The sequence below is a fragment of the Protopterus annectens genome, chromosome 5.part0 (assembly GCF_019279795.1).
Source record: "Protopterus annectens isolate FY-2018-M chromosome 5.part0, PAN1.0, whole genome shotgun sequence".
Classification (NCBI taxonomy): Eukaryota; Metazoa; Chordata; order Ceratodontiformes; family Protopteridae; genus Protopterus; species Protopterus annectens.
This window is the reverse complement of record NC_056735.1, coordinates 734408976-734431718: the sequence shown is the minus strand read 5'-3', so window position 1 is coordinate 734431718 and position 22743 is coordinate 734408976. Positions and strand designations below refer to the sequence as shown.

At 36.9% G+C, this 22743-nt stretch overlaps 1 protein-coding gene across 2 annotated transcripts in view; it reads right to left on the bottom strand.

Annotated features, from left to right (window-relative positions):
• DYNC2H1 (dynein cytoplasmic 2 heavy chain 1) overlaps positions 1-22743 on the bottom strand; it is a 6555988-nt gene that overhangs the window by 3661256 nt on the left and 2871989 nt on the right. For both annotated transcript variants that reach the window (XM_044072582.1, XM_044072581.1), the window contains 2 exons: positions 4425-4607; positions 1452-1634 (listed from right to left, as the gene is read on the bottom strand). In XM_044072582.1, coding sequence (XP_043928517.1) covers positions 1452-1634; positions 4425-4607 — 366 coding nt within the window. The remainder of the gene's footprint in view (positions 1-1451; positions 1635-4424; positions 4608-22743) is intronic.

The window sequence follows — 22743 nt, the reverse complement described above, 5'->3', positions numbered from 1 at the left end:
TTTGCCAATGCAAAACAAAGTTGTTACAGGTGTACTACTGGCCTGCTACATGATTTTTTGGAATGCCTCTTATCGATCCACCAAAACAAGACTTGCAGGAATATGTGAACACATTTGGCCAGGTAAGATTAATATTACTGTATATGTATTTTGGTAACATAAACACATTAACCTAAACTGAAAAAAATTGATTTTTGTTAGATTTTATGATGCTAGTTACTAAAAATCTATTGGTAGAAAATTGTAATAAGTGGTCTGTCCTACAGGTGATAACTGAAAATTAATATGAAATACAAAATCTAGAACTGGCTATACAAAATTTTAGTCTATGAGAGAGAAAAATACTGCAACACAATGAACGTCTTGGATTTTTTCATATGACTTTGTAGTATAACAATCAGTCTTTTTCTAATGCTTTCAAGCTTCCAAATGTTTGGCACTTAAAAAGAAGAATAACTTAAGTGAAACTACTGTGGGGGCTGTCTTTCTTGCAATGCAACTTCATTTAAATGCCTGGCAGATGGAATTTCTCTTTATATGACAGCACAAGATGGTTTATGTTTTCAACTGTTATGTGATGCACCCTGTGAATAAGGTAGTTGATTCTTTAAAATAAAAAAAAGAAAGAACTGAAGAGAAGTGACATAGGGACTTTCCCCTTAAAGATCTTTCACTCTGAAGCAAGCTAAAATTCAAGACCTACATATTTTGCCCCAAAGCCATTCTCTTCATTCAGCAAAGAAAGTCACCCTATAGCTTAGGAAAAAATTATGGCGCATCATTAAAAAAGGACATAGGTATCTAAATCAAGCACTGACAACCATGTCCTGAAATGAAAATAACTACTGGTGAAATCAAGGTCTAGAACACCTGCAGAATTTTAACATCTTTAATAACATCGTGTGTAGAAGGCAATATACAATGTTTTCTAATCCAGTCTTGCCCATGTGTGCCAAATGTGAACGAACTCTTAAAAGACATTTGCCTGAGGGCTATAAGGTTTTGAAACTATATGCTGAACATGATCTCAGAATAAAACTAGGACATCTGTGTCATCCTGAGAAAAAAACAATGAAGTCATTTCTTTCATGTTAAGTCTTGTAACAGCACTTACGTGAAGTCTCTTAACAGTAATCTAAACTAGGAACTTGTTTATCAGTTAAAGATGAAACAGTGAGTGCTGCATGCTATGCAACCACTTACTAGGGCAGAAACAAAACACCTGATCATTTCAGGACCTGAAGTACGAGCAAGCAACTAATAATTTGTCACGTGAACATATCTAGCAAATCATTATCATTATCTAAGCAAGTTTTAAGCCATTCAAAATGGACAAGGTATAATGTACCAATCTCAATGTAATGTGATCATAAATGACCAAAAACAAAAGAAAGAGATAAAAATCTCACATTAAAATAATACTAGTTATCCCAAAACATGGTCAAACTTACCTCTTTCCCAAGAAGCTCACACATAGGCCTCTGATTTTTTAAAGCATCTTGAATAGCCTGAATCTGCATTGATACAGCAGATAAGACTGATTCCTCCAGTCTGTTAAATTCATCAAAACAACCCCAGGCACCGGATTTAACCAAACCTACAAAAATGCGGCCCATGGATTTGACATCTATACCCTTCAAATGAGAAATAGGAAAAATTAATAAAAAAAAAAAAACTTTTTTGAAAATGTGTCAGTTTGCAGGTTCGGTAATCAAGTTTATCAATACAAATCTGCATTTTGAAATAAACATTAACCACAGCACTTCAGTATATCATATCAAAAAAGAAAAACATAAGGAATACAATTTGATATACACAAACAAGTTTCAAGGATATGTAAGAATAACATTACCATCCTTTCAGATATCCAACTTTAAAGTAATACTTTTTAGGAATGTCATTTTATGACTGGCCTTCTTCATGGTGAGCAAACAACTGGGCTCATCCTCTTCATCAACAAAAATTAGGCAACTTTTCTTGGAAGCTCTCATACGCAGGAACACAACCACTTACTACAAGTACAAGTCACTGCAGCATTCACAAAATAGTATGTGCCAACAAAGGAGCAATCGAACTTCCATCAAATCAAGAAATAACAATGAAGATATGACAATTGCAATGCTAAGTAACAATTAGGTCCACAACTCTCTACTTGCTAGATTTCAAGGAAACTCCAATAGTTGTGGCAGGCTAGAGAGGACACCCAAGCATTTGAGAATAGTAGGAGGATATTTGGAACTTAACACATAGGGTACTCTTCTAGGACAACTGATAAGTAAGAATGCAGCTATTACATGAAACATTGAATAAAACACAGATCCTCTAAGGGAGATCTTTCTTAATCAGACTGTGCAGGACAAATAAGTCTGTGCCCCAAGCTTCAACTCAAACAAAGAAAAAAGGTTAAGGATAGCCTAAGACACTATGTCTGAAGCCTTTCTGGAGTAAGCTTGGAGTGGTGGAATTCCTTCCCTTTATCATTTAAAAAAAAATGTTATTCTATTTCTAGTGTTAGCCTTTGCCTCTCTCTAAATTCTCTCTAGCTTTTTATTCCTATCAGATAGGCTGAAACTTATAAACTGTAACACATCTAATAAACAGCAGAAGAAAAATGTTCTGCAGATGTTTACTTTGTTGTGCTCTACCTTTACCGCAACAATAAGTTCTTTTGTCAAAAGTTAGAGTCCTTCAAAACACTTTTGGATTAACTTTTTGCTCTGGTATATAAAGGCTAACAAGCAGAAATATGAAGCCTTAGGTATGACAGGGATTAGAGTTAGATAAGGGCTAGCGTGAGTTGACTGCCATTCAGGGACTGGCTCTTGCAAGATTTATGAATATTTATTTGGCTGACAGCAGTTTTGTGTCTCGTGAATGTGCTGGTTTCCAAGCTGTTTCAAGTGTCCAATCAGGGAGCTGACCTTTCTAGTCAATGGGTGAGTGAAAAATAACAGCCTAATTTGCTTGCTGTCTTTAAATGGTCCTAAGAACTCCCAGACTTCAGGCATCCATTCCTTTTAGTGCTGAACAAACTTTATTACATATTTGTAAGTGTTCAAAGTATAGCTTCAATACAGCAAATGTAATTTTACTCAACTCTAATTGCTGCAGTTATGGTTGCCAACATGTAGTACATCAAACTCTTACTGTAAAAATGTGCTGGGAGGCTCACTTAAATAATTATTTCAAAATCTTGGCTATGTTCAAGACTCATTATAAAACTGTCTTAGGTTCATACTAGGCTATCTGCCCAAGGGCATTTACAAGCCTAGCCCATAGTTTTGTGGCTTACGCCACCCCTTTAGTATGGGGAACTATACCCATTATTTTGCTGTGCCTCTGTCGAGCAGTGACACTGAGGTAATCCCTGGGGTATATCTGCGATCTCCCATCCATTGGTCAAGATTTCTCTTGAACAAGGCCAGCGAGGTGCTCTGCCTCACATATACCAGGATTTTATTCCACAGCATAGGGAGTCTTTGGGTGATGAATCTATCCCTCCAGCACGTCCTATTAATAGCCGTGTCGAGGTTTAAGTCTCCGCCCTTGTGGCTCTGACGGATCTAGATTTTTTGAGGTGAAGCATATTCATCAAATCTGGGTTTGACATGGCCTTGTATGTTAGGCAAAGGTCACCTCTGAGCAAGCGGTAAGCGACTGAATAGAGCTGGAGTTCTTTCAGTCGGGCAGCATAGGACAGATGTTTGAGACCCTTTATCCTTTTGGTGAGGAACTTTTGTGGCCTCTCCAGCTGCTGCAAGTGTCGGGTCAGATACATTCCGAATGGGGCATTGTACTCAATCATTGGTCTGATGAGTGATGAGTATAGGGAGACTATGACCTCCCTTGATCTAGATGAGAATCCCTTCATGATAAGGTGGGCAATGTAGAAGGTCTTCCTAACTACTTTAGCTACATGGTCTTCCTAACTACTTTAGCTACATGGGTGTCGAATGACAGACTACTATCAACTTATTCATTCAGTCTGCCAAGAGACCTGCATGAAATAATTAATGTGAATAAAAAATTACTGCAAAACCATTGTCACCATGGACAAATTTTATAGTACCATAACAAACACACTTACTTTCCTCTATGAACTAATTCAGGACAGATACAATCTAAGGTTTTGGGCCATTAACTTTTTAAGCCAGCAAAGAAGGGCAGTGCAGACTTTACCTGAACAAATCCACAACCATAACCAATGCTAAGTCCCTAGACTACATTGAAACCAGTTAAGAGAAATCCTATTCACAATATACTAAAAATAATGGCCATATACAAATCTTCTAGCAGAAATGCAATGCACTTCACAAACGGCAAAAGTTGATAAGAGAAAAAGGAAAAAGGCAACAGAAATGGCTAAGAATTACAAAACATTTATTAAAAGGAGAATTTACAACATATAATTTGTGATAAATTACCTCATCACAGTTGAAAACCAGGACCTGCCTCCCAAACAGTCCTGCAAGTGCTTTTACAGATTCAGTTTTGCCAGTTCCAGCTGGTCCATACGGGTTGCCTCCAAGTCCCATCTTCATAGCCTGGGTAAGTGTGAGGTAACACTTGTCTGTGAGCGGAGTATGAACTAGTTTTGGAGCATTGCCCTGTAAAGAAACAGGTAGAGACATTGTGTCTCCTGCATCAGCAAAATAAATAAGTAATCACACCACAAACTAATAAATATTCCAAGAAAACAGAAATCATATGAAGCAGACAAAGTTATACTGCCTACAAGCACAGGTATCAAACTTGGACTGTTTGAGTCAACTTGATATAATCTAAATGGCATTTATCTAGAGACAGGCTACCATCCATAATATATCAGAAAATTATTGCACTGTATGTTACACTGTCCAGGCTACAAAAATAAATGTAGTACAAAAACAGTAAGAATAAACTGTAAAGTCTATGCACATATGTAAAAAAAAAAAAAAAAAGTAACGAGGGCAGGTTCCTTTCATCCACACAGGCATTTGTACCTCCTGCACTTTCAAAACAAATACAAAGCAGTTTAAAGAAAACACAAAAGCAGAAAAGAGAGAATTCTAGCATTCTTCCTTCCTTTTGGTCAAGCTTATCTAAGTTATATATTGGTTCGGGGTTTAAATTAAAGCAAACTTCTTTGTGTTTTCTGCAGAACATTTTGTTTTCAACAGACCGTTTTCCTTGCCTTATTAAATACTCCAGTCATCTGTGAGTGTGGTATTAAATAATGTGGAATTGGCAAGCTGAAATCAAATAGGCTGCATTTCAATTACTTCAAGTAAACCAAACTGCTCCGTAGGACAAATATATTGTAAAGGAAAGGTATTATACAAAAATGCTTAATCAAAGAGAAGTACGGTTCTTTAGATCATGAACACAAACAGATAAATACCCACCAGATCACTTAGTTTATGAGCAGGCTCTCTAAAGTGGCTACATGCTGGGACTTCCTCTTCTGACATCCCCGGCTCAGCACAGTTGAACAAGTTCTCTCATTCCATGGTGAGGGGTGCGCCATGCTCTTGTCAGTTTATATTATGACACCAGGTGCCAATGCTGCAGCAAGACAATCTTATGTCCTAAGCAACATACCCATTTGGGGCCTCGCTGTCTTTAAGTGATTGTGAAGGAAAACCCTTAATGACAGCTTAACAAATTCTACCATTTTCAAACAGTCATTAAGCAATTCGATCTGTGACCACATAGCATCTTATAAAATGACTATCAGTCCCTCCCCGCTAAAAAAAGAAAAGAAAAAAAAACTAGCCTGACAGTTTACAATATGTCTATTAAGCAATCACAGTTATGACCACTCACTGGCAGCTTGTATGTTTTTTTTTTTTTGTTTTTTTTTTTTAACTTTTTTAACATAGATGAACATAATGGAGACATTTCAGAAAACAAGAACTGGAAGCAGCTACAAATCTGATGAAGTGAGCTTTACACTAGCATTTCACTGAACAGTTGTGTCTAACTAAATGCAAAATCAAATAAAATTAAGCCACCTGGAAAAGTTTGCTTGGCCACATTAAGCCTTCTAGAACAAAAGAGATGAAGAGTTCTTAACTTTTCTGAAGTCCCACTCACTCTTCAAGTTAACTTTTGGTCTCACAGTACATATCCAAGATATATGGATCTCTGTCCCCATCAACGATTGTGCCCTCATAAAAATAACTGAGAGTTGAACAGGCTACTTTAAAAACAGTTCTGCTGACACTCTGAGGAGAAAATTTAAGTTAGTTCTTACAGGCATCAAATAACATAATTTACAAAAGTATAGTGGGAGGACATCTCTATGGTTTCCAAGTATGCAAAAGTCTAGAAAGTTTAAGAATGTTTCATGAAAGTGTCTGCCAAGCAGACAGAGTATTTTCCGAAGGTAGACCATAAATGCTAGAGGTGTGATGGGAAGGAAACAGGTAACTGGGAACATGTTTGTTGTTAGTGTAATGAGTTGGAAGATTTTAAAAATTCTCTACACAGTGCTTTGTCGGAAATACTGTGGGAGCACATAACTAAGGCAATGATTCTTTTGAGATGGAATATAGTATCTGAATTGTCTAGGTAAAATACTAATGCTACTGGCTGCCAAAAAGCAATTACTAAAAAATGAAAATCTAAACCAACTGTAATTGAAGTTCCAAATACTGTTATCTGAACCAGTGAAGGCCAAAGATACCAATGACCATCCAGAGGAAGAGACTGACAGATGCAAGACCTGGGTTCGAACAGACTGCAAAGATAGTATTAGGTTTTCATCGTCATACATTCACATACAGACACAGATCTATATGTACAGTGTGTTCTACAGTAACAAAGGCTCTTTGTGATAGTTGTATGACTGTTGGGATCATTTGGATCATCCACTTCACTGCAAATGACTCTAGTCAACAGATACTGCAGCATAAATTCTTCCACGAGTGTTACATTTCAGGTTCCGTGGTAGATGGTGTGCTAATGCTTGTCTAATTGCTGCTTTTTTTGCTAGTCTACTTGAATTACTTGTATTGCTGAAAAAATACTTTGGCTAGAGCAGTGATGGCGAACCTATGACACACGTTACAGCAGCATAAATTCTTCCACGAGTGTTACATTTCAGGTTCCATGGTAGATGGTGAGCTAATGCTTGTCTAATTGCTGCTTTTTTGCTAGTCTACTTGAATTACTTGTATTGCTGAAAAAATACTTTGGCTAGAGGAGCGATGGCGAACCTATGACACACGTCTCAAAGGTGACATGCCACAATGTTTTGGGTGACACACCAACGTTCACTAACACCAAATTTACCAAAGAAACTGAATGAACAAAAATACAAGAAATATGTGACCCTACACTTATCTCTATTAAAACTCAGCAATAAAAAAATAATTAATTGATGTTAAATCAAATGCAATGTATTCAATATTTTTTTCAGTTCAATTCAAAATTACTGTGTGGAGGTGATTTTTTTTGGTGCACTGCTTTAAGCCCAATTATCAGTGCACATATCATTTTCTCTATTGCATGTCACTGTTTTTATCTTTTACTTTTATAATACATAGCAGCACACATGATTGGAATTTATTTTGTTTTAAATAAATGCATATGTAAAGAATTGTTTCTTTTTTTGTTCGGGGGGGGGGGGGGGTTGGACACGCCAGCAGAGTCAGGATGGGCATTTTCTGAATTTTTGGACACGCTGAGCCAAAAAGGTTCACCATCACTGAGCTAGAGTTTCTTTTTCATTTTCTAGATACAAAATAAAACATTATTCTACTTTTGGATCTGGATCGAGCTACAGTGATCCATGTACAGATATTGTGCAGAATGGACTACTGCAATGCTCCTCAATTTGAACTGTTAGATAGGAATCAAGTGTGGTTGCACAGGGTGCGTACTTTGAGATTACTAAGAATTTGCACTGTTTTCTCATTACACCCTTGCTGCAGGATCTCACTGGCTGCCAGTCACCCTCTGGTCCAAGTATAAGATATTCCTTCTGAATTACTGGGCCTTGCACATCCTAGAGCCTGTTTATTTAAAAGGGTTTTTGGTTCCTTCTATACCTGTGTTATCAATTAAGGGTGTGAAGATGCTGGCTCATCTGAGAGCCTGATTAGAAACCTCAGGCAGGCTATCCTTTCCTTATCTTGCCCCAGACAATTGAAATCAACTATATTTTTGATTTGGGCATGCAGTAATAAGACTGTCCCTTCAGGTAGCCCTTGAAATTTCATCCTTTACTTGTTTCTTTATTTTTGAAGTGTGTTTTTAAACTCTGTGTATGGAACTATATACATTTTAGCACTTTTTTAATATTCTACCCATGTTTATTTTTTAGATACTTTCCAAAATGTTGTTTAATTTTCTAAATTGCAAAATGCTTATTGGGTAGGCATTTTAATATAAAAAATGCCATATAAATAAAAGCACTGCAGAAAATTCTCAATAGTGATGCTCCCAAGAAATCTGCTGTTAGAAAGGGATAATTAGTCGGACATACATAATACAGCAGGATAAATACAAGAATCAATCAGGGGAGGTTAAAGATATTTGGAAGGGTGACTTGAAAAGAAATTTATAAGAAAACAATGGCAGGACATATGCATGGCTCCCAAGTGTGCAACAAGGTTTAAGATTTTTGCTTGGGAGTGTTTGCATAGATATTTTTATACCCCAAACAGGTACCAAACAATTTTTCCTCAGGTAGGCAGAAATGTTAGAGGTGTGATGTGGAAGAAAGCGGCAACTAGGAAATGCTTTTTGGTAGTGTAATGAGCTGGCAGATTTTAAAGAATTCCCTACACAATAATCTCTCAGAAATATTGGGGAAGCAAATGGCTGCAACTAAGGAAATTATTATTTTGAGCCGAGACACAATCTAAACTGTCCAGACGTAGTAAGACCTTCATACATTTAATTCTACTGGCTACCAAAAAAGCAATTACTAGAAAATGAAAATCAAAAATCAAACCAACTGCATTTGAAGCACTGAATATTGTAAAAGAGACAAAAGATAGTTAGAAAAGAGACTTCCAAGATGGCTGCACATTGAGTAAACAGCATAACTCTAGCTCACCCAGTGCAAAAACAGAAACTTAGCAGAGACAGCCAGTGTACCTGGTTTCTAGGTAAATTTCAGTAACTGGCTAGTAAGTGTACTGCCTGGATGTCAGGAAAAAAGAAATAGAGAGGACATGAAGGAAAATCAGCTACAAAAGTCGATGAAAAAAACACTAAATGGGAAGAGTACTGCGGTTGTTCAGCAAAAAGCAGTGCAAGCTTCAGAGAGGACTTCCAGTAACCTACAGGAAAATATATGGCAACTGCACACTGAAGATGTATATCAACTCAAAGAATTAAAGGTTGGAAAAAAAATGGAAGAAGCTTTAGAGAGATATTCAGATAAGGTGGTAAAACAAACTCAGAGATCGAAATGACGTAAAGGGTACCTGAATATGAGACTGCACAAGAAGAGAAGTTTCAAAAAGTAATAGAATTAGAGGACAGAGCATGAAGGAAAACCTGAGATTTTCTGCTGTACCTGATAAGCTGGAAGGAAAAGACTGTATTAATTTCATGAAAGCACAAATAAGTGACTGGACTGGTATTCCATAACAGGAATTGTCAACTGAATGGGCGCATTGTGTGTTATGCTCCAAACCTGTCTATTAGAAAACAACCTAGAACTCTAATGGTAAAGATGAAATATTACTAGCAGAAGGAGTTGATTCTGACAAAACTGTGGCAGAAGGACAAAGTACCAAAAGTGGGAGACAGCAGTGTTTGTGGAGAATGACTACTGATTGTACATTAGGCAGAAGAGGAGTAAATGTATTCAATTATTCAGGGAAAATAGAGGGGATGGCGTGGGATTCAAACTGTTGTATCCAGCTGTCTTCAAAATATTTTCCCCTGAAGGAACAAAATAATTTTTTTGATGAAGTACATACTAAGAAAGAAATACAGAAGTTTATCCAACAAAAAGTGAGCAGTATCTTCCTTAATTAATTAATTACACAAATTAACAAAATATTTTTTTATATACATATTCTTATATTTACATTGCATAAAATATATTTTTATAGTGTATACTATATATCCCGAGTATGTCTTAGGTGAGTTTTTATTTTTTTATTTTTATTTTATTCCATTTTTACTTAATTTCAATGTACTGCTGTTTGGCATAGTGTGCCTTGATGTTGTATATGTTAGCCCTTTTTCAAATGCCAGCCCTTTAATGTTTAATTTGTTTAATTTGTGTAATTAGTTAATTAAGGAAGATACTCCTAGCCAATGATTTTGGAGCATTATGTATTTAATGAGGACTATCTGAAAATGGTGGTAGATTCTGAAGAAGTCTCCGGAGGGAGACGAAAGCGCTCAATCTTTGTTTTTTCAAAATATTTTATTTTGTGTACGTTTTTTCGGTGTAATAAAACGCTTTTTTACCTTTATCAGATTCCTGGGACTAATTTAGGACCATTCTGGTCCTCGAACACTGAGACGACCTTTATTGTACCGGAACTGCGCATTGAGTGGGTGTTTTGTGGACATTTCACTTTTTGGTTACTAGTTGAAGAATTTGTTGCTGCTGTTTCCAGATACGAGGAGTCTGGTTTCGATGGAGAACAGCACTATGCTTAACGAACTACCCAGGGTTATTCAGACCCATTCCCAGGCCGATATAGTGTTGTCTGGATCTGCAAATGAAATTCCTTGTGCACAGAGCAGCCCGAGAGGGGCGGCGGTTACACCAATGACGTCAGACGCTCAGAGTGAGCAAGCTGGGGGTGAATTACATCCAGAAAACCGGCGTGCGAGACCTAATGGTGGTCAAGGACATATTAATCAACAAAAAAGTTATAGTGGACACCAAGTAACTGAATCTTATAAGGATATTGATTTTCATATGTGGTTAAATCAATCATTTAAATTTAATACCAAGGAGAAGAAGAACGAACAAGCAGTAAATTTGACATACAAGGAAAAGTGTAAGACTTTTAAATCATTGCTTCTTAAATATAAATCTTTGGCAGTAGAAAATTGGTACTTTGAGAAATGTTTAAAAGATAAGATAGTACCCAAAAGGACTTAGATTTAATAAATTTCCGAACAATGTATATGACGACAAAATGTTTTTTAAAGCAGTATGTGATATTTTCAATGACTCTGGGCTGGCATTACTAAAATTGATGATGAAACGTAACATTGAGGCCATGGAACAAATTAAAAAAGAAATTGATAGACTGTACAATTAAATTAATACAGATTTATTGTTTTCAATAGATGAATACAAACATATTTATCTTAGAGTTTTGCATGATGTTGACTATACTATTAATATGAACACTAATAGGAAGCTTAGGAAATTGGAGAGAGATTTCAATGAGTATGAAAGGGGGTTTGCTTATTGTAATGAAAATAAAAGCTATACAATGGGCAGAACTTCCAATACTTTTTATAACAATAGAAACAACAAGAGAAAGAATATGTATAGGGACTATTATGAGTACAGAGAAGCTGGTTTGGATAGACAGGGGAAGCAAAGTTTTTATGAATATAGCTCCTATGGACATGACCAACAGTTTTTTAATGGTAGTGATGGAGAAAATAATGAAAGAGTGGGTTTCCCTTTAGAAATGGAGGCATCCAGGAAGTCTGAGAGGTTAAGGAATCGGGCTCAACAATCCTCCTATACACAAGTTACGATGAACAACAATACCCAACATTTAGGGAGGATACGCAGATAACGGAAGATGCCAATCAAAGTATTACTGTAGACAGTACTGAAATAGATCCAATGGTTGAGTCAGACCAACAACACAATGATATTATTAGTTCATCTAATAATTTTAATATTTTCAACTACACTGATATATCTATTAATGAAACTTATTTTAACCTATTTACAAAAGGTTTTACTTTCGTTCCTATTAAAAAACCTAGAATTGAAAATATTTTATTAGATATAAAAATGTTTACACGTAAACTGAATTTTATACACATGTACAAGGATAGGGAGTTGCAGGACAGGGACAATGTTCTTGTTAGATCTAGTACCTACAACCCTCCACTTCAGTTTGAAATTTTGAATTTTGAGAGATGTGTCACTAACAGAATACGTAATGAATATAAAAAAGAGATTGAGATAGGTAAGAACTTGACTGAGGCTGAAATACATTTGTTAAATGAAATTAGTGGGAATGAAAAAATTCGGGTGATGAAACCAGACAAGGGTGGAGGGGTGGTTCTTATGGACAGATGGGATTATATTAGTAGAATGAAAGATATTTTGGATAATGAAAACTATTATGGACTGGTGACTAGAAATGAAATTAATATATCCTACAAGAAGACAGATTCAATTTTGGAAGACAATGTGTTACAAGGATTGATTGACATTGAATCATATAAATTTCTTAGAGTCCCTAAGCCTGTTATACCGGTTATTTTTGGTATACCAAAGGTACATAAATCACTACACAATCCACCCATGAGGCCTATAGTTTCATCGCAAGGGTCTAAGACACAACCCCTGGCTATTTATGTTGATACGAAGTTTAAAAATTTTTACAGTAAATACGAACACATTTTAGTTGATTCATGGGACTTTTTATATAAAATTGGTAAGAGTATTTACACAGATGATATAACATTTATTACGATTGATGTAAGGGATTTGTTTTCAGTGATTCCTCAGAGTGAAGGTTTGGAATGGTTTGAAGAAATGTTGATTGAAATGAATTTTTTAACGGGATGAATTTAAAGTTGTTTTAGAGTGTATTGAATTAGTTTTAAAATATAATTATGTTTACTTTCAGGGTGATTATTATCACCAGAAAGAAGGAATTGCCATGGGATCTTCATGTGCCCCCATATACGCAAACATTATCATGTTATTTTGGGAACGGAAATATGTTTTTAGGTCAGTATATAGCAAAATATTTTCGTTTTTTGGACAATATATTTGTTTTATGGACAGGGCCTTTTGATTCTATAAAGGAATTTATTCATTATATTAATCAAACAACAACATTTCTACAATTTACATATCAAGTGGGCAGAGATGAAATTCACTTCCTAGATGTAAAATTAAATAAATGCTATCAAAAGAAATGTTATAGGTCAAGTGTCTACAGGAAGGAACATTTTTCTAATGCTTATTTACATTTTGATAGTGATCACCCCTACCAATTAAAGAAAAATATTGTGAAAGGACAAATGATTAGGATGGCTGGGATGATCTCTGATGAGAGTGATTTTGTGAATGAAGTCAACAATGTAGAGAGAATGTTCCTTGAGAAAGGATATCCAATGGAACTTATTAATTCTATAAAAGAATACATCCTTACAGGTAGGGGTAATAGATATACCCCCCCTTTTAACTAGTGGGGGCAGTGTAGATTCCAGTCCTGTAGCAATTTTTCCAAAGAAGACCCACAATGAGCAGGAAAGTGGTAATATTGGTAATTCAAGTACAATACCATATCTGACCTTAACACACTATGGGGGTATGAGATGGTTAAAAAAGTGTATTAATGAGACCTGGGATTTGTTCATAAATGTATCTACTAGAACCAATGTGTTCCAAGGCAATATTAAATACAGTTTTAGAAGAAATAAGAATATTAAAAATTTGATTGAAAGAGAAAAGACTAATATAGAAGGGACTAACAAGAAATGTGGTACTTTTAGATGTGCACAGTGCTCTTATATAGCTGGATTAAAGGAAGTGAGAATACCTAGCCTAGATTTGACACTTAGGGCTAGAAGGTATAACAGTTGCTACTCAAAAGGGGTAGTTTACCTAATATTTTGTCAAGCATGCTGGAGCTACTATATAGGGAAAATTGAGCGCCATCTCAGATCTAGAATTTATGAACATATCAGGGACATTAACAAGCACAATGAGAATAATGCTCTATATAGGCATGCTTTGACTTGTAATATGGCTGATTACAAATTTTGGATTATAGAGGAGGTTGCTCACCCAGATAGGGGTGGTGACTGGGAGACCCTTTTAGAGTATAGGGAAATGATTTGGCAGTTAAGGCTCGATGCATGCTGTGGTAAGGGCCTTAATGACCACATTTCTATCACTCCAGCACTCAAATTGTTAGCTGCAGATCCAAAGATTAAAAATAAAGTGAAAACAAGATGATAGTACTACTATGTGCCCCCTTCTTTTAAGATTTCTTTAAATCAATTTTTAAAATCAATTTTTACATAATATATTTATTATATTTATTTATTAAATTATATTTTATAAATAAAATATTCATGTATTTATTCTATTTATTACGCATTCTATATATCTACGCTGGAGAGCAGATGCACCCCCAGGTCTCAATGATAAGGTGCATATCAAACCATTTCTCAAAAGTAGGAGGTTGCGTAGAGTGAAGTAACCAAAGGTTATTAGGATTTAAATATACAGACTTGATTATTGACTTCAACATCATGAATTAACTATTTAATTACAACTCAGTTGAAGTAATGTCAATTTTAAGAAGCTTTTAGTATGAGATGGCTTATAGATGACACTCTATGTGTGATACTTTATGCAGAGTTTCAATATAATGGAATTTTAATAAATAAATATGTAATCGAAGAACACTCTTTTTGAGTATATCACAATATTTCATAATAAGTCAGGTGAACACATTGCACGTAAATTGTATCTGCCCAGCAACAGTATATAACTAAAGCTAGGACTGTGCATTATTTGAGCAGCTTAGATTGTGGACAAGTTATTTTTAATTTGTGAATATAGGGAGTTTCTGTATAACTAATAATGCCTTTTATATATATAAAAGGCTCTCAATGATAATTTTAATATATTTGGTGTTTTTCTATATTAGACAAATACATGTGATGAATTTTTAGTTGTAGAAAAAATATATATATATTTTTAAATAACGCTTATGTTTTTATGAAATTTCAAGAAGTATTGTTTTTGCGACAGGTGTATGAATTACATATCTATTGTTTCTGCCTAGTGCAAGTTTAAAATCAGATTTTGGATTGTACTTGCTACGAACGTTTTGGAATGCATGCAGATCACACTTCTACTAGGTGGCTATTGATAGTAACTGCACTCCGAAACACTGCCCATTTTATATATGAACATTTTTTGCACAATACTCATGATGTTTGTATGCTAATACACTATGATTTACAACATAAGTAATTATGAGTTTTCATGCAAGTCTTATGAGTTATGATCAGTTTAAAGCTGTTTTAAAAAATGTATATGCAACAATGGGTTATGAGATGTGAATATCACTTTAAATCTCAATATGTTAGACTTGTGACCAATGAGATTGTATGGTGGGCTTTTTAAATTAAGTGAAATTTTGCTTGTTTGTACTAAGAGTCTGAAGAAGCCTGTTGGCGAAAGCGCTTACTCTACTTGTTATTAAAACGTTTTTTACCCTACTCAGAAGTATACGTTGTTTTTCGTATTTGGAGTTATTCATTTTGCAGTGTTGGATACGTTTTATTGTCATCAGGGATCAACGTGGATGGTGTTTGAACAAAAAGAAAGAGTAGTGAACTATATTAAAGAACATAGAGTTCAAATTGCTATGCTGAAGGAGACACACTTGGAAAGAAATGAACATGTGAATTTGATAAAGAAAGGTTTTCAGGATGGTTATTCAGCAGAATACCTGGGGCGGAGGAAGACAGAAGTACTTATATTAATTGCAAGAGGTGCTCCAGTAGAGGTAAAGAGGATAAAAAGACAATAATGGTAGATTTGCAGTACTAAGGGATTACTGGCAAGGGAGGAGGATTACACTGGCATAAATTTATATTCCACTGAAAACTAGTATAATGCATCTTAAAAATTTGTGACAGAAATAATCAGCTTTCACTAAGGAATATTATTTATAGGTGGGGACTGAAATTTGATTTGCAACAGTGAAGATGTGCCTGGGAGCCCAGAAGGAAAATATAACAAATGAAGGTAAATTTGTAAAGAAATTTATGAAAATATTTGGCATGGAAGATGTGAATTCAGTAATAGGAGTTTGGAGTGAATTTACATATTCCCCAAGATACAAAACGGGGCTTTTAATTGATGGTCTTGATACGCAGCCAATAACTATTTCGGATCATGTGCCAATAAGAACTAAAATAAAAACACAGGGTAATGAAATGAAAATGGGACACTGGTGCTTTCACACCTACCTGTTGAAGAGAGAGGAATTTACAGAATGTGTAGTGGAAATTATTCCGGAGCTATTACAGAACATAGAAATTTCTTCTGAAAATATAACTAGGGAGTGGGATAAAATTAAAGTGGAGTTTAAAAATAGAGTGGAAATAAAACACAGGAAGATATGCCTAAGAAGTAACAAGCATTATTTAGGGGGAGTGACAAATGTTAAAAGTATTGCAAAATATTGGGAATCTCACAGAACAAGAGGAGGAGCAACCACAGAATGCTAAACAGAAAATAAAGGATTACCTTGTTAATATACATGAGTTTAGAAAGACTGCTGTTAAGCAACTGTTTTGATATCTCCAGAGCACAAAAATCTTTAGCACAATGACTCAGGCAACAGATAGTAGAAAGGGTCACCACTAATAGAGAGCCTATAACAAGGTAGATAACAAGGGATCGTGTAGAAGTATTAGACATATTTTGGAAATTCTATGAAAGTCTGTATAATGCAGAGAAATATGGAAATCAAGAAAAGGTACAAATGGGGATGTTTATGGAAGAATTAAATAAGCCAAGGTTAGAGGGAGAGGAGGCTCAATTATTGACAGGTAGGAGGAGATGAGATAAAAATGGTAATGTATAATCAATCCACAGGAAAGTCCTCAGGAATAGATGGCATTCCTGTGGAAACTGGGAAGCTAGGAGGGAAAAACTGATAAAGATCTGGAAGGTTTTATTTACCAGCATTTTAAGAGAAGTGCCAACATCCTGGAAGAAAGCAGTGGTAGCTGTAATACATAACGAGGGTAAAGATTCATCAGGTCCAGCTTCATACAAGCTCATTTCAATACTAAACGATGACTATAAAGTATTTATGTCTAAAATGGCTAAAAGAATGGCAAAAATGATGCCAAAATTGATAGATATGGATCAATGTGGTTTTGTGGAGAGGAGGCAAACATTTGACAACATTAAAGGAACACTGATGATACAGAGGGAAGCAGAATGTAAGACAATACCATTGTTGTTGGTGGATCTTGATTTGCATTTCCTGAAAAATGATAAGGCTGATTAGGAGGATATATGAGGGATCAGAAGCAAAAAATTAAGTGGGTGGGGTCCTCTCATGTAATTTCTGCTTGAGCAGAGGAAACAGGCAGGGGTGTTCTCTCTTCCCTTTGTTATCTGCATTATATTTAAAACTACTTATATTTAGAACTAATGGCAAAGAAAATAAGGAACTCAGAAATACATGGATAAAACTGGTATGCTACTCAAGATAAGCTGGCTCTATTAGCAGATGATATTACTTTATAACTAACAAAACCAGAAAGGGACATTACAGTGTTTTGGAACATTTTGAGACAGTTACAAATATTTTCAGGATACAAAATTAATGAAGCTAAAACAAAGGCAACAGAAGTAAATTATGGGCGCACACACACAAACTGGTTCAGCAATATCCATATTTATGGGGACATGACAAAATGATCTATTTAGGAGTATGGATTAAAAATAATTATGGTGTGGCAGCTAAGGATATGTGGGAAGAGACTAAGCAAAAGATAATACAAAAACTGAGAAAATGAAAGCTCTGTTATATGGATATCAATAGTAAGATACAAGCAGTTAAAATGGTTTAGTCCCCTTAGCCTTACACCAGGAATATTTTTTATCAACCAAAGGAGAAATTGTGGACAGCAATTAATAAAGAGCTGAAGGATTTTATCTGGGAGGGGAAGACTGCAAGAGTCAAGTGGGATGAGCTTATTCTTCCAAAAGGACAAGGCAGACTGGCATTACTCGATTTGAAGGGGTATTTCAGAGCAGCACAGTTAAGGGTCCTTGTGATAATGTGAAGTATTGCCAGCTATGCCCGAGGAAATAGGACAGTGGATGTGTAACATATGCCAGCATAGCTAGCTGGAGTTTTGTAAAGAATTACATGTTACTTTCATATCAACTGATTTGTACAGGTGCTTGTGTTGAAAATGTATTTGCAAAGCTGCTTGTGTTAAAAATGTACCAACAGTAGGTCCTGCTGGACACAAAAGAAATACACCTGTATGTTAGATTTTACTATAACTACTGAACTGAATACATTGTAACAGAAGATACTGGAAGAGAAGAGGTTAATCTCAGTGCAGCTAACTTTGAAAAAAATAAAGCTAAACGGAGAATTCAGCAAAACACCAACAAAGCAACAAACATTAACCCACACAGGATATATTCACAATGCAGCCTTTATTCACCAAAATAGGAGCACTTTATTCAGTAAGCACTTTCATCTTACTAATGACTTCTTCAGACTGAATAAAAATTCTTCTTACCAACTTCATATATACTTAATTTTCATTAATTAATTATTCAATTAGAAAACAATTTAAAAAATAAAACACATTATTTAAAGCAACAATACTCTAAAACACTAACTTTGAAAAAATAGTCTGAAATTAAATTACCTGGTTTAGGCCATAAAATTGCATACCTTAAGGATGAATTAATTGCTACCAGGGTAAGTGGAAGTTTTGAAATGGTTTTACAGCTTACAGATGTTATAACACGTTAGCAAAGCTCTGTGTGTGTGTAGTATGACATATATGTCACAGATTCTGGCTCAGTTTCGAGTAAAGTGGGCAGTGTGGGAAGCACATTCAGATGACCAGATGTATGTGATGCCATTCTGTAATCCAGTACTGAAATGATGTTTTAATAGTAGAGGAGACAGAAGTCTCTGAGCAGTTTGTGAAACCTGGCAAGAAGGAAGACCACTCATCCACATTATCATGCCTTGGTCTAGTAAGTGAACTAGGGAACACTAATCCTTTGGGCAGTCAGGAAAATTTAGTGAGATTAGTTTAAGTATGTTTATTGTAAAAAGAAGTTATGTCTTACCATAACGTTCCATCTGTGTTGTTGATCTTCTTTCATTCATCACCGATGGGTTCGGTTCTGAGCCCCCAGTCCCAAGTTGGCCTAATACCAAGCTTGCTCCAGCCAAAAAATTCATGAGATAAGCTACCCATAATGCCCTTCTCCCTGTTACCTCAGATCGAGTTTGCCCATCTTGTATTAGCAAAGCAGAGGCCATTTCTGCCCAAATGCCCTAACTCACCACTTGGACTCAAAGTATCTTCCAGAAGCCTTTGGAGGGGGAAGGAGGGTGGGAAGTGATGAATGAAAGAAGATCAACAACACAGATGGAACGTTATGGTAAGACATAACTTCTTTATCTGATGATGTTGATCTTCTTTCCATTCATCACTGATTGGACAGAATACCAAGCTACATTGTGTTCCTTGGGTGGCCCTTATGGAAGAATGTTCCTGAGCACCATTGAAGGCAGCTCTCCCTCTGGAGACCACATCCAATTTGTAATGATTAATAAGCGTGTGGGGGTTAGCTCATGTGGCTACTGCACAAATATCATCCATAGAGGCTCTCAAATGGAAGGCTACAGACTTTGCCATAGATCTGGTAGAGTGGGCTTTAACATTCTGTGGTATAGGTGTTTTTGCAAGTGAATAGATGTAGTGTAAGCAGTCCCTTAGCCATTTAGATAAAGTGACCTTGGAGACAGAATTTCCCATTCTAGGTACAGAGAAGGAAATGAAAAGTTGGTCAGTTTTATGTATTGCTTTGGTTCTGTCTAAATAAAACCTCAGTTGCCTGTGTACATCCAAAGAATTTAGAAAGTATTCCCCTTTATTAGTAAAATTTGAAAAAAATACTGGCAAATCAGTGGCCTGATTGATGAAGAAATCTGAAATAACTTTGGGGAGAAAAGATGGTTTTGTCCGGAGTGATACTCTGTCCTTGTGGAAGATTAAATCGGGCACTTTAATGCATAAGGGCTGAAGCTCCGAAATTTGTCTTGCTGATGCAATGGCTACCAAGAAAAGGGATTTCCAAGGTAAACATTTGAGGTCACACTTTGCTGCAGGTTCAAAAGGAGGTTGAGTTAAGGATTGAAGAACTAATGTGAGGTTCCATGGCTCTATAGGTTGTCTGACTGGAGGCCTAATGTGAGAGATCCCTTTAAGAAAGACTTTGCATAACCAAAGAGAGATGAGGGGGAATTATCCAACCCATCTTGAAAGTTAGGGATAGCCGCTAGATGTACTTGTATGGTAGAAGCTGCAGCTCCATCTTCAAAGAATTTTGACAGATATTGTAAAACTGCTGCAACTGGAGCAGAGTACGGGTCTAGCCTTCTTTTCTTAGGCCAGATAGAGAACCTCTTCCATTTGTCTAGATATAATCTTCTGGTGGATGGTTCGTGTGAGGCCAGGATAATGTCTTGTACAGGTGAGGGAAGGTTATCCTGCCTGGCGATTAATGGAAATGGAGAAACCAAGCTGTCAACTTGAGACTGGATAGGTTTGGGTGATTCAATCCTTGGGGGGGTCAGAAATTAGGTCTGGAAAAGGGTCCAGAATTCACAGTCGACATAACAGATGAGGCCGAAGGAAGGGGAACCAAACTTGTGGAGGCCAAATGAGGGCTATGAGGATCACTTTTCATTTCAACCTAATAGCTTTCTTTATGAATTGGGGAATCAGAGGAATGGGGGGACAGGCATATAGCAGCCTCGTGGACCAATCATAGAGCAGAGCGTCCCTCTGGGACTCCCCCTGTGGGGAGAATAAGGCAAAATAGCTGCTGCATTTGTTTGATGGGGAGACAAATAGGTTGCAGCACGGTTGGCCCCAACGGCTGAAAATTGTTGCCGCTACATCGGGATTAAGGGACTACTCGTGAGGCAGGAGAATACATCTGCTCAACTTGTCTGCAACCACGTTGGAAGTCCCAGGGATATGCACTGCTATCAGAAAGCGGTTGGAAACTATCGCCCACTGCCAAATTCTCATGGCCTCTCTACACAGGGAATAGGACTAGGTTCCTCCTTGCCTGTTGATATACCAGACTACTGAGATGTTGTCTGACTGAATTGTGATCGTTCCAGAAGAACAGATTGGAATGCTTGCAATGATAACAGCACCACTCTCAGTTCCGGAACGTTGATGTGCAGGTTGACCTCCAAAGCAGACCATGTGCCTTGGACTGTCTTTCCCTGGAAATGCCCCCCCCCCACCCTATCAGGGAAGCATCTGTGGTCACAATGGCCTTTAGTTGGGGGGATGGAAGGAATGGCTCAAAAGTTCTGTGTCTGGCCTCATCCACCAAAGTCCTACTTGCAACAACTTGTTATCTGAATTTGAAAGTACAAAGGGTGGAAATTCGGAAACCATTGAGATAGCAGAAGCCATTGAAGTATTTGCATATGCAGTTTTGCAAAAGGCACTATAGGTATTGTAGCTGCCATGGATCTTAAAACCTGAAGAACCCTCCCTTGCTAAGGTTTTTTTTTTTTTTTTTTTTTTTTTTTACCAGAGTATCACCCGGAGCTGCAGCCTCAATCTCTGGTCTGTCAGCTGGGAGAGAGACCAGACAAGAAAGTACAGTTGTGTACACCTACCATAAATGTATATGTTCGAGTGTCTTCACTGTTGCAGTCATGACTGTAGGGTTCTCCCCTGCCGGCAGGCAGCCCTCGGTCGGCCAGAATCCCAAAGTCTGGGTCCGGCGTTGGCTGTTCAACTATGCTCCCTGACGTCAGAGCGCCAGGAGTATAAAGCTGACAGCTGACACCATCTTCTCCAGTTTTTCTTGCCCCAGATGTCAGGAGTCCCAAAATGAAAAAGGTCCCATAACCTTTGCAAACACACCTCAGAAGAATGGTGAAAAAAGGAAATACACAAAAGTAAAAATAAGAGGGGACAGGAGGTAGGGAAACCCCCGACTGCAACAGTGAAGACACTCGAACATCTACATTTATGGTAGGTGTACACAACTGTACTATGTTCATCGTGTTTCACTGTTGCAGTCATGACTGTAGGGTAGAATCCCAAAGCTGAAAGAAAGGGAGGTGGTCATAAAGAGGAAGGGGCAGCTAAAGGGCCCTGCAAGACTGCAGAGGCAAAGCCTGCCCTAGACTTAGAGTAGAGAGGTAGACTGTAGTGCTTAGAAAAAGTATGCACTGAACTCCAAGTTGCAGCCTCCAAAATGTCCTTGGTAGGAACTCCCCTGGGGAAGGCCGCAGAAGTGGCAGCAGCTCTGGTGGAATGAGTCCGTATACTCCCTGGGATTTGCTTTCCATGGTGAGAATAACAAAATCTGATTCCATGAGCAATCCATTTAGAAATGGTCTGTTTTGAAATGGCTTTACCTTGGGAACTTGAAGCATAAGAAACAAACAATTGTTCTGATTTTCTGATGTCCTTGGTTCTGTTCAGGTAAAAACGTAGTTGCCTGTGTACATCCAAGGAATGTAAGATCCTTTCCCCTTTATTTTGAGGAGTGGGGAAAAAGGTTGGCAAGTGAATAGTTTGATTTAAAGCCACTTTGGAAACCACCTTAGGCATGAAGGTATGATTAGTCCTCAAAGATACCCTGTCTTGATGAAAAATAATATAAGGATCCACAGCCATAAGAGCTTGTAACTCTGAAACTCTCCTGGCAGAGGTTAGGGCTAACAGGATAGCTGTCTTCCAAGATAAAAACTTGATGTCAGAAGAGGCAGCAGGCTCAAAAGGAGGCAA